The 12,417-nt window shown below is 37.0% G+C and overlaps 1 protein-coding gene across 1 annotated transcript; it reads left to right on the top strand.

Annotated features, from left to right (window-relative positions):
- On the top strand, positions 1 to 3,877 carry LOC143736544 (uncharacterized). The gene is made up of 5 exons (XM_077227236.1): positions 1 to 1,924; positions 2,511 to 2,738; positions 3,289 to 3,339; positions 3,446 to 3,547; positions 3,639 to 3,877. Exons 2-5 carry the CDS (start codon positions 2,672 to 2,674, stop codon positions 3,704 to 3,706), a joined length of 288 nt encoding a protein of 95 aa, XP_077083351.1. The 5' UTR covers positions 1 to 1,924; positions 2,511 to 2,671; the 3' UTR covers positions 3,707 to 3,877.
- Positions 3,878 to 12,417: the final 8,540 nt, after the last annotated feature.

Genomic DNA, 12,417 nt, shown 5'->3' with positions numbered 1-12,417 from the left:
GTAGAATGAGTATCCAAAAGGTACCCGGATGGTTTACTATTTACGGTGAAAATTTGAAGTGCAGATCCATGCACACTAATATAATATTGCAGAATGCAATAATATAATATAATGACAGAATGCACATAACTATGCAACAGAGCAGTCAATATAGGCTATTAGAGGCTATAACAGTGCCCCCCTTTCACACAGCAATCCCTGTAAATTACCGTAAAATTGCCAGAATGACTACCGGTAAATACACAATTATGCTGTTCACAAAAGCAATGGAGTTCTGGCTTTTTACCGTTAAGTGAGCATTCACACATCAGCTGCTAATACCTGTAAATTATGTGATGTCAGTCATCGGAAGTGATCTTTATACGTTGCACCATTGTCTTCATTCGCCGGCATTGGGGAGAATCACTTTTCTGTTCAATTTAACAACAAAAAAATGTTGACACCTGAGGGAAAGGCATAAGAGGATGATCAAACAGAATGTGCTTTTGCTCTTAAAAACACGAGACACGCATAATAACCAACTACAGAACTGTAAAATAATATTCCAGCACTACTTTTCAAGCACTACTTTTTTGGTTTTCAAGGACTAAAATGAGAGATCTCACTTATCAAACAATATCTATAATTTCTTTCAAATTCTAAAAAAGGTAGACAGATGAACAAAAATAAACTAATACAACAAATAAATATATGGCTATTTTTAAGGGTTTTCCAGGACTTATATTTCAAAAGGTTAAATTCATGTATTAAGCACCTTGTACGAAACCTGCAAAGATGATCATCTTGCGCATGTTTCAATAGACAAACAATTAAAAAGCTTACTGTAAACAGAGCGCGGCGTAATCAAGTCACCAAGAACTTTATGATTGGCCCAAAGCAGACTTCTTACGTCAGCACGTTCTGATGCTGTACGTGATCATACCGGTAATCTTCTTTCCGCGTTCACAGAGCGGTTCACACACCCGTAATGTTACAACTTCACTTACTGGTAAATTGCCGGAACCAGTTTACCCGTAGTTTTGAAAAGGTCTTGTTCACACATGATCTGTTACTGGTAAATTACCAGTAAAAAACTGTATTTGTGAAAGGGGCTACATTCAATCTTACAATCAATAGGTGCTGATGCAATTTATGCGTTAAAAGAAAAACTAAGATTAATTCAGGATCCGTTCATGAGTCACTGAATCATTTATTCAACTGAAAAAAACGTGGGGAAAAAAAACCCTGGATCATTCTGAAACCAAAACCAGTGTGTTGTTCATAGACGCGTTGTGCAACGGTTCTACTGTAGCTTTGTTGCAAATCTTTTTTCTTTTCTTTTTTTTTCAACATTGTATTATTTTAGTAGCCTAGTAGTAGCATAGAAGTTGTGAATCTGTATCTTCTACCCGAGGGTATGGTTCATGCTGACGGATACAAAAAGTGAGATTGAAGACCCAAAATCTTTTGTGCCTGATGATTTCATACATTTACCTGACGCTTTTATACAAAGCGACTTACAATTGCTATATTTCAGACGTCACACGCCGCTGGAGCAACTAGGGGTTAAGTGTCTTGCTCAGGGACACATTGGTGTCTCACAGTGGATTTGAACCCGGGTCTCTCACACCAAAGGCATGTGTCTTATCCACTGCCCCATCAAGAATGATTAGGAATGCATTTTTTCTCGTATAAATCTTGAAGGTTAAAGATGTTTCACTTACCCTACAATTTTCAAGGCTTTCAACACCAGGTGCACCAATTTAGATTTAAGCTGTACAGTTATGTTCCCAAACCATAGTGTAATATTATACCTAACAATACTTTCCAAAACAGCTTTGTAAAACAACAACATGAGCTTCTTGCTAACCCCATAAAGACGTAATCTGCGTAAGAAGTACAGTAGACAAGTGGAAACCCATTCAGTGTGTGTCTTCAGGTTATTGTAAGTAAATATTTACTCATCACTATTTTATGAAATAACTACTATAACATGTGGTTTGTTTAGTAAGAAACACAGTTGAGGGCAAGTTTGGAAACTTTACAAAAATAAAATAGGTGCTATACACCTATTAATCTTCGTCCAAGTTTTACTTGGCTACTCATTTGAGCAACAAAATCTCAATGATTTTGAGTGGGTTAGTGGTGTTACATCAAGACATTGTCTGCTCTGTTTGCTGCATACAAGGGAGAAACTGTAAAATATGAACAACATATTGGTTAGTGCAATGTTTCATGGCTGATAAGATGTAACGTTATGTATGCATCGAAAATGCAATTCGTCCCTTATGTGTGGCCAAAACACATATTTTGAATCCTAGCTTAATGTCACAGTCTATGCCATATAAAATGTACATCTAGTGCACTGCATTATACTTCTGATTCACACTAGAAGCAACCTCTAAACTCTATTGTTGATATATTGGATATTCAATCCCACCAGACAGGATCAACTTTATCAGATTTAACATGTTTTCTCTTGAGTATTGTCAGATTACAAGTAAACAAACAGTATCTCCTTTCTCATTCAGGTAAAATTGTGGTATGCACGATGGACATGTCGAGACTTATTTATGCCGTTAAACTTAAACCCCATGAATAGTTGAGAGTATAAAGGGGGTGAAGTGGGAAGGGGAGATAATCATTACACGAGGGGGTAAGACGAGATAGTCCTGCAAGCGCAAGCGTGAAGATGTCCAAACCAATCTGTCTGGTGTTTGCCTTGCTGATTCTGACCACGATTCTGTGCAACAACTCAGGTAATTTCTTGAACAGTATACATTGATGAATATTAATCCCAAGGGATTTTTTTTAACATTACCTTCAAGTGAACAAGTCACAGCTCTAATATTATGTAATGTACACTGAAAAAAAACTGAGGTTGCCAGTAAATTTACCGTAAAAATACTGTAGCCACTTAAATTTACAGTAAAAAATTTTTTTTATTATCTGATATAATGTTAATTTACCAAACTATTAAAGTACTAATATCTGTTTTGTACCATTGTAATACACTGACAACCACCAATCACAGTGGTGTAAATTCTACAATGACTTGTTCTTTTTCACTTCCAACTGTATATTTAACAGTATTCTACAGTAAAATTACATTAAATGTACGTTTAGACCAACACAGTTATTCACCTGTAGATTATTCACCTTTCTGTTAGCCTATTAACAGTTTTTCACCCTAGCATTTTTACAGCCTTTTACCGTTAAAATCACAATCATTTTTTACAGTGTTGTGGTTTTTGAAATCATGGTTGTTTATCCTTTCGATGTGAGACTAATGTCACCTCATGTCTCCAGTCTGTTCACGGAGGGGATTCTTGAAACAATCTGCTGTTTGTGGCTGCAGAAGTAAGAAATAAATCTTTTTGCCAAAGCATTGTGTGATAAAAGTATTAATATGGACCACGAAAGTATTTAATTTTTTTTTATGTAATATTCAAATCTCTCTCCTTAGTTCGCCATCATAAAAGTCTGCAGTGTACAAAGACACACAGTCCTAAAACCACTAAGGAGTACCACAAAATGATCGAGTGTATTTGCAGGAACCGCCAGAAATGTAAGTTAAACATAATATAGTATAACAATTGCAGTTATGGAAAATATTACCATTAATCATCATACAAAAATCTGTTTTCTTTCTTACACAGATTTTAATGAAGCCTCAAAGAAACAGTTTATAAACATGTGCATCTCAAATTCTCAAACTCCTTTGTGATCTCAGCTTTATAAAGTTTCTCGGGATGATTTGTCTCATATCTATACCCACCATGTACATTTAAAGTCTCAATGATGAAATTACTTCAGTATATTCACGAACAATGCAATAAGTGTGATATTTTTGAGTGAATCTTAAAACAACACAATAAAAGTATGTAAACTGTTGAAACTGTTATCACTGTGTGTTTGTTATGATAACAATGATATTGTGTTCTGTATCTCCACTGGTCTTTATTTGAAGAATTATGCATGTTTTAACAAGGCACTCGCCCCTATCAGGTTCAACTTGGACCAAACAGTACATTTTTACTTCTGTATCTGTGAAGCAAATCTCTTGAGGTCTAAATTTGCTGCATTTTCACCCCTCAGCATCACAGAATCTGATAATATGATATCTGTTTTTATGACTACGAAGATTTCTTGGAATTATTTGATTTCATGGAACCAAAAATGTCGCATGTTACACAATTCTCCTCTATGTGAGTGTGCATTTTTATTGTTTATTTAATACTTCGGTCCAACAGTCTTCTTTTTATTTATCATTTATATTAATAGGCCTATCACATTACTGTTTTCAAAAGTGTATTTTGCAAAGGAAATACTGTTATTATTTATACATTATCATTATCATTTTTAACCTGCTGCTGGGTTAGACCAATAATCATTGAATTAGACACATTTGATTATCAAATTGCATTTAATACTCATATTTTTGTCTGTGCTTTTGTATTTTGAGCACCTAAAATATATTGATATATTAAAACTGATGAATGAAAACATTATAGCGTTCAGTAAGTTATGTTTGAGCATATACAGTTTTGTTTCAACTTTTAGTCAAATTCATGAGAACCAGAGCATATTTAGGCATACTAAGTATACTACACTTGTCTCACAGTCAACAGCTGGAGTTAATAGGTTACAACCTAGAAGAAAATGAAAGCAAATCATAAGATTTAAATAATTAGTCAATACGTCATCAATCCTTCTTCCAAAACGTGTTTTTGTCTTACCCTGGTAAGCCTATTATAAGTGTTTATAATAGGTGGAGATGATGGTGTTTTTATTACTCATCAGATGAGTAAAGTATGTTATTGAACACATAAATTTGCATATGTATCTCTCCAACAGAGTTAATTATAAAGCATTATGTATTGTGAAGGCTCATTTCATTATGGTTGTTGTTGTAGCGCTGTGCTGGAATGAATTTTCAAGGAAGTACCGTGTGTATTAATGAGTAAAGATACAGTACCGTCTCCATCTAGTCAGCTTGAGATCATTTCCATCTACACTGGTTATATCTCTTAAACCTATAGTGAATGTTTTATGAGCAGTATAATCATATTCATCCGCAGTCACACAGAACCGAAGCACAACCTAAACAATGTTCTTCTGCAAAATACATGCAGTTTTGTTTTTTATAGCTACCTTTAATAATTGATTTATCTGACGAATTCGATGGACTGTGGTTTGTGTACATAAAATATCAGCGGGTTTTCATCCAGGCTGTTGTAAGAATTCGTGTTGTTGTTTATACTCTTTTCAGTGTCACAGCTGCTTGAAAGACCGATTTTTCTCTGGAATTTCCAGAGCAGTAAAAGCAATATTGTTAAGTTTGAGTTTGTTAAACAATCAAATACAATAAATGTTTGTAATAGTATTGCATATCAACATTCAAATGGCACAGGTATTGCCTTTACTATGGAGAGATCAGAATCACCTGAGAGTGCCACAGTCCCAACCCGGGATGGCAAGTGCAGCTCTGGACTTTATGAATGCTGGGGGAATATGGATGATAGTGATAATGAATATACTAATGGCCATGCAAATTAAAATAGGCCTACAGCATCTCACGCTAACTGCAACCTGCTTAAAATTGTTTGTGTTTGAGTTGTTGTTGTGTGTTTGCAGGTGCTTTCTGGTGCTTCGCTTTATTTGTTGATGAACAATTTCAATGTCCCCGTGCCATGTCTACCCTTGTTGGACTGTGTGTCGATTGTGGAACAGCAGAACGAGAACGTTACGGCATTGAGGTGAAATGAAATCACTCGTGCAATGACGTTAATGAGGTTAAACTACATCTTCAGGTGTTCAAATACTGTAACAAGAAACAAAAACAGCATTCAGATATGTTCTCGTAGGGGTGAGCGGGGCAAACAAGCGCAGGGTTGTAATACACATAGTTTAGAAATTTACACTCATGCGAGCATGACGAAACTTTAGTTGCCATATAAACACTATATAGAGAAAAAAAATTGCGCCAAAATTCAGAAATCTTTGGAAGATGTCACTTATTTAATCATTGGTAATGGTACTGAAGTTAATTTTTCATCTCTGTTTTTTGTGTTTATTTAAAATGAGACACATCTGATATTATTTTAATCTTACATGTTATTTAACATTTGAGATAGTTCTTTGAATGAGAGTCAATGTTCAGAAATTATTAATTATTATGTTGTATAGCTGTGTTTTCCGGTGTGTTCATTGTCAAACTCAAAAAAAAATTATTTTTGTATTAAAAAAAACTATTTTGGGTTAGTATTAAAAAGGCCATTATTTTATATGAAAAGGTTAAAAGTTGTATTTTATTGACAAAATATTATTGTTTGTTTTGTATATTTTTTATTAGATGTCATATGGTCTTGTTACGATGTGCCCCATATGGGGCATGTCGTCACATTCACTTCCAGGGGAAAATCAAGAAAAAAGTATACACTGTGTATGGTAGTATGGTAGTGGCACTATTATATTTCACCAAATTTCTGTTTGAAATCCTCTCAGCGTTATTTGAATTCAACGTGGGATTTACAATGGTTATGCAAGCATGAAAACACTTACACAAACAGGCACCCACACATGCGCACACACACACACACACACACACACACACACACACACACACACACACACACACACACACACACACACACACACACACACACACACACACACACACACATGCACACACACTCACAAACATCCACGCACATGACCTGATGCCCACACTCACACACTTACATTCCACCCTTATGACCCTCTTCCAAAACCAAGTGCGATAAGCATCTTTTCTCAACACCAAACTAACTGAAAGTTTTTCTGGAAACTAACTCCCACAACACAAACCAGTGCGCCGTGACTCTGCGAATTGTACATTAGACACTATGAGAAATCTGTTTTTTGCAGAAAGAAAGAGCTCGATCAATATCAGACTGGAGTCATAAAGTCATGATCTGATTTTTATTATTATTATTTTTATGACAAACTGCAAGTATTGAATGATTTTTTAAACTTAAATTGGATTTATTATTGAAACAATCTGGATGTCACTTATTTAATCATTGGTAATGGTACTGAAGTTAATTTTTCATCTCTGTTTTTTGTGTTTATTTAAAATGAGACACATCTGATATTATTTTAATCTTACATGTTATTTAACATTTGAGATAGTTCTTTGACTGAGAGTCAATGTTCAGAAATGATTAATTATTATGTTGTATAGCTGTGTTTTCCGGTGTGTTCATTGTCAATCTCAAAAATTAGTTTATTTTTGTATTAAAAAATTATTATTGTGGGTTAGTATTAAAAATGCCATTATTTTATATGAAAAAGTTAATACTTGTATTTTATTGACAAAATATTATAGTTTGTTTTGTGTATTTTTTATGAGGAGCTCGTCTCAGATGATCAGTCAAAAGTGAGAGTCTAAGTACAATAACAAAGCCCTTCATTTTTTCATCTTGATATTAAAGATTCCACCAAAGACTCTGACATCTTTTTTGCATTAGAAGTAAAATTCAGAAGTGCAGTATGAAATATTGACAGCTAGTGGCTGAACTGGGCACTGCAGTCCAAATTCAAAACAAGGAGAAAGTTGTGTCTCCGCCTTCTCCTCAGATTCACGAAGGGTTGCCAGTTTGAGGACATGCAACAGGAACAAGCGCAATTGACAATTGAAGGCAACGAGGCTTGATATGCCTCTGGACACAGAGCTTTTTACATGGATGTCGAGGCTTTTTAGGTCGGGTATAATCTGCAATCTCTGAGCTAGTTTGTTTGCTGGCTTCCATGGCTGCAATATGCTGTGTTTTCTTCCAAAAGGCAAGCCGGTGGTGGTGAAATACTAATGGGTAAACTGGCTGTGGGCGGAGTCACACAGATCAAAACCGCCCTTCTACGTACTTCCGCTCAATTTTCATTTTCCTTCAGTACTACGTCTGGGTTTGCGGTATATTCGTGGGTTTTCTCCGGTCAATTTTTTACCGGTCCAATCAGTGAACAGAGGGAGTGGCTGAAAACGATGATGTTGAGGTTGTGCGCTAGTTGTATGTCACGACCAAACGTTAGCAATTGGTTATGGCAGATCCAGAGTGACTCTGGGCAGATCCAATAGTTTAAGACTTCAATAGAAATGAAATGTACGAGAGTCTGGTAGGACCAGGCTAATGTGGGATTGGTATGGGTGGAAAAAGCCTCAGGTTACGTCTGTAATCCTAGTTCCCTGAGAAGGGAATGAGACGCTGCGTCGATGACGCTTTGGGAATGCCCCCGTGTGATTACATCTGAAGCACGTATGTCAACTAGTCCAATGGAAAGAATGAACGTCACGGGTGGATGACGTCATGATCAGGAAAGGAGAAAAGCACAACCGGGATCTAGGGCTACAGACGTGCCCTGAGACGTTCCCTTTCGAGGGAACTCGCGCTGCGTCAATGGCGCTTTGGGAACGAGAATTCCCAATACGCCATACTTAAAATTGCCTGTAAGAAAACTGTCTGCAATCTAAGTATAAAGCACCTGAGATTAGAGGTCTTCACAGTGTACCCGAGACCCGTCGACCCGGGACCCGACCCGGGACCCGTACGGGTTCGGGTCTATATTTTAAATGATCAGCCGGGTCCGGGTCGGGTCCGAATCTATTACTTCGGGTCCCAGGTCTGTTTAACATGTGTAATACATTGATAATATTCAATTCAGCAACAAAATCTGAGGTGAACTATCACATAAATGTTTTCTATGACGCTCAAATTGCGTTAAAAAACATATTTTAGGTTGATCCATCCAGCTACCGCGCATGTGCAGTCTCAAACGCGTGTCATGTTTCTATGGCAACCAGAGCTTCCGCCAAACCGCACTTTACATTTTCCCCAATTTTTATAATAATATAAATGAACCGTCTTGTTTAATCTTAAAGTTTTGGTGGTCAGATTCAGACTCAATGCAGAGCACAGATATGATAGCAAATAAATAACGTCAGCGGCCATGGCACTGAACAAGCACTGAGCAATCGTTATTATAGTTCAAAAGGGCAAACAGTTAAAGTTATTATGCGAGTTAACTCGAGTCAGAATGTACATGTGCAAAGTTGCATTTCTCATCCATCACTGTGACATCAAATGGACTTTTAAAGCTGAAATAATGAGTGGATTAAGCTTGGAATAACGAGAGAAATAACATGGATAGAACTTTCTTGTCGGTGGATTGTAATGCATCACAGTCAGTCGGGTAACGTTACAAGGAAGTGAGACGACGGCTACTAAAATTAGGCAAGACAAAAAGTTTTATTTTTCGCAACTTGTGGGAAATAATATGTGACAATCGGGTCCAGCCGGGTTTGTGTCTTCCCGCCGGGTTCGGGTCCAGTTTTCAAATAATAGATGGGTCCAGGTCGAGTCCGGGCAGTACATTTATGGCATTTCTCGGATCTGCACGGGTCCGGGTCCAACTTTTGAAATAATAGACAGGTCCGGGTCGGTTCTGTGTAGCACATTACGGGTCTCTTCCGGTTCGGGCATGAATTTTTGGACCCGTGAAGACCTCTACCTGAGATCCTACGGGCAGTGTCCAGGCTATAAAACCTCACGAATGTGATCGGCGAGGACCTCCCTGCCGCATCACAAACCTCTTGAAGGGAAACCCCTGATAATAAGGCTTTAGAGGCCGCCATAAACCATACTTTATACAACAGAAATACCCTCAACTATCCACTTGCTGAGTGACAAACAACTGATCTTATTTCTCCACGGGTCAGCCCTGTGGACATAAGTATCCAGTGCTCGCACTGAACACAAGAGAAATTTCTTGAAAGCTTCTGAATGTTTTTTAGCTTCTTGAAATCTTTCAACGACTACATTTACTGAGTCGCCAAAAAGACCAGTAGGAGAAATTGGAGCATCTAACAGAAAAGCCTGATCTTTCTCTTTTATTTCTGCTAAATTTAACCAGAGGTTGCTCTCAGTACACTGTCAGAAATAGGGGTACAGTAGGAGACCTTTCTGTCCCCCAATCTACACTAATGTACCCCATAGGGCTTATTATTGGACCTCAAGGTGACCCTTGACCCTCAAAAAGGTACATATATGTTCCCAAGCATTAAAAGGTACATATATGTACCGTTTATTTTAAAGGTTAAAGAGACAACCTCTGCTAAGCCATTTTTTTTAAGTTGTTGTTTTAAGGTTTTAATGATACCTTAATTATTTTAAGGTAGATTTTAACTTATCACTATATTTGAGTAGCCTTGAAATAAAGGAAATAAAAGTTTTGTCACAAGGGTACAAACATGTACCCTTTGCCAGGGTACAAAGGTACAATTATGTACTTTATTTTCTGAGAGTGTAGCTACGAGGGCTGCCATAGACCGCCCAGTAGCACGAGCCGTCGTAGCCCTGAGAGATAGATCTGTGGCCCGACGAAGTTCTCGAATTCACCCACGCCCTCACTATTGCAGTGCTGAAGTGCCAACTAGCCTCTCCCTATGGAGGATCCCTATACCACTCTACAGATAAAGCGTTGTGGAATTTTTCGGTTCGCGTACCTACCCGAAGTGATAAGATAAAATAAAATTCTGCATCAAAATTTATAGACAAGACAAGTAGTTTGTTTAGGCATGGTTTGTAAGGAATTGCAAACCTGCGCACATATATTCAAACGCACATAACTATAGAATCAATTCTTAATGCGCATGTGAACGCCATCAGCGTCTATCACAGGTTCGCGTTTAAAGTCTGTTTAGAGAGAACGGTGTCGTCTTAGCGGCCCCTAATTTAATAACAAATGATCATTTAGACGGAAGTGAATCAATCAAAACTAACTTTAGCTGGAAAAAATTTTTCAAGAACCACTATAAAACCAAACCAATCTCTGCTACCTTAAATTATATGTTTATCTCTGTAAAGCTGCTTTGAAACAATCTACATTGTTAAAAGCGCTATATAAATGAGGATGACTTGACTTGACTTGACTATTATCCAGATCCCCCAACAGGTCTGCCTGATAGGCTTGAAGCACCGCCATAGTGTGAAGACAGGCTGCCGTATTTGCCCACTAAATTAGATGTGTTTGTAAAGGTTTAGTGGTCAGCATGGGAGCCTTCGGGGACGATGCCGAACCGGGAGACAGATGGCCCGCGAGCGACCTTATATCCGAATATGCATGGACCTGGGGACTGAAGAGATGGGAAGAGTATGGTCTATTCCAAGATATACAGCTCACTATGTAGATCAGGGAAAAAGGAAATGCCCGTGATGGAGATTAGAAGTCAAAAAGCGCTCGTCTAACTTGCTTTTGGGACAAGCACCCTTTCTCTCGGCTGGCCAATCAATCTTTCATTTATCTACGGCCCGAGTTATCGCCTCCACGAGCTCCTCATGCTGGGGGAAGAGATGGCTGAAAGAGCACTAGTTGTTGAAAGAGGAGCTTAGCTTGTAATATAACAAGTCTGACCTGCTCTGTTCAATTAAAAGAAATTACGCTAAGCACACGCTCATCATTATTATAATTGTTCACATTCTCAATACTTTTATGATAGTATCACCAGGAAAGATTAATTGAATAATCAAACTAAACTTGTCTAAAAATGTTATGAACCTAAAGCTACTTTCCACTCAATTATTTTATAGTCTCATGATTGCTTGGTTAATTTTTTAATTAATATATTAAGATCAAAACAATTATTATGAATTGTACATAAAACTATAATAATCTAAACAAAGAGTAATAATAGTAATAAACCATTTTAATATGTTTGTATAAAAGGTTATAAAAATGGTCTTCCGTGACATACTGTTGTTTCTATTTCTTCAATATTCTGTGAATTCCATTAGAGTTCACCTTGATATTATTGTTAATTTTTTTCTTTTTTTCTTTTTTTTCTTTATTCATTGTATTTTATTTTATTTATTTTTGTTGATGTATCTGTGAATAGTGTGTTTTCTTTTAAGATTTGAGGGGCCATTTGCACGAAACTGCTTTCAACTTAAAACAACCTAAAAAGACACGTGTGTTACCCCCAACACATGTCATCAAAGATATCCATGTCTTTCTCTCTTCAGTCGAAAAAAGAAATTAAGGTTTTAGAGGAAAACATTCCAGGATTTTTCTCCATGTAGTGGACTTCAATGGGGTCCAACGGTTTGAAGGTCCAAATTGCAGTTTCAATGCAGTTTCAAAGGCTCAATATGAGGAATAAGAGTCTTATCTAGCCAAACCATCGCTAATTTTCCAAAAAAAACAAAAACAAATCTTTTTAATCAAAAATACTCGTCTTGCAATGCTCTGTGATGCGCCAAGCATTACGTAATCAAGTTAAAAGGTCACGCATGACATAGGCAGAATTACCAACCTAGAGTGTTTCAAAATAAATAAATAATAGGTAAACTATATGTCTGACACTTTTGAAGTTGAAGGAGAAAATGAGATGGAGTTTTTTTTTTA

The sequence above is a fragment of the Siphateles boraxobius genome, unplaced genomic scaffold (genome assembly GCF_051911475.1).
Source record: "Siphateles boraxobius isolate OS27281-9 unplaced genomic scaffold, OSU_SipBor_1 130, whole genome shotgun sequence".
Classification (NCBI taxonomy): domain Eukaryota; kingdom Metazoa; phylum Chordata; class Actinopteri; order Cypriniformes; family Leuciscidae; genus Siphateles; species Siphateles boraxobius.
The sequence above is the reverse complement of the archived record's forward strand: the minus strand, read 5'-3'. Positions and strand labels throughout refer to the sequence as shown.

What these genes read in the sequence shown, in the direction of transcription:
- LOC143736544 (XM_077227236.1), top strand. Translation starts at nt 2,672, where the DNA reads ATGTCCAAACCAATCTGTCTGGTGTTTGCCTTGCTGATTCTGACCACG. An exon ending in GATTCTGTGCAACAACTCAG is followed by an intron (nt 2,739 to 3,288) that starts GTAATTTCTTGA and finishes TCATGTCTCCAG; the next exon opens with TCTGTTCACGGAGGGGATTC. An exon ending in TGCTGTTTGTGGCTGCAGAA is followed by an intron (nt 3,340 to 3,445) that starts GTAAGAAATAAA and finishes CTCTCTCCTTAG; the next exon opens with TTCGCCATCATAAAAGTCTG.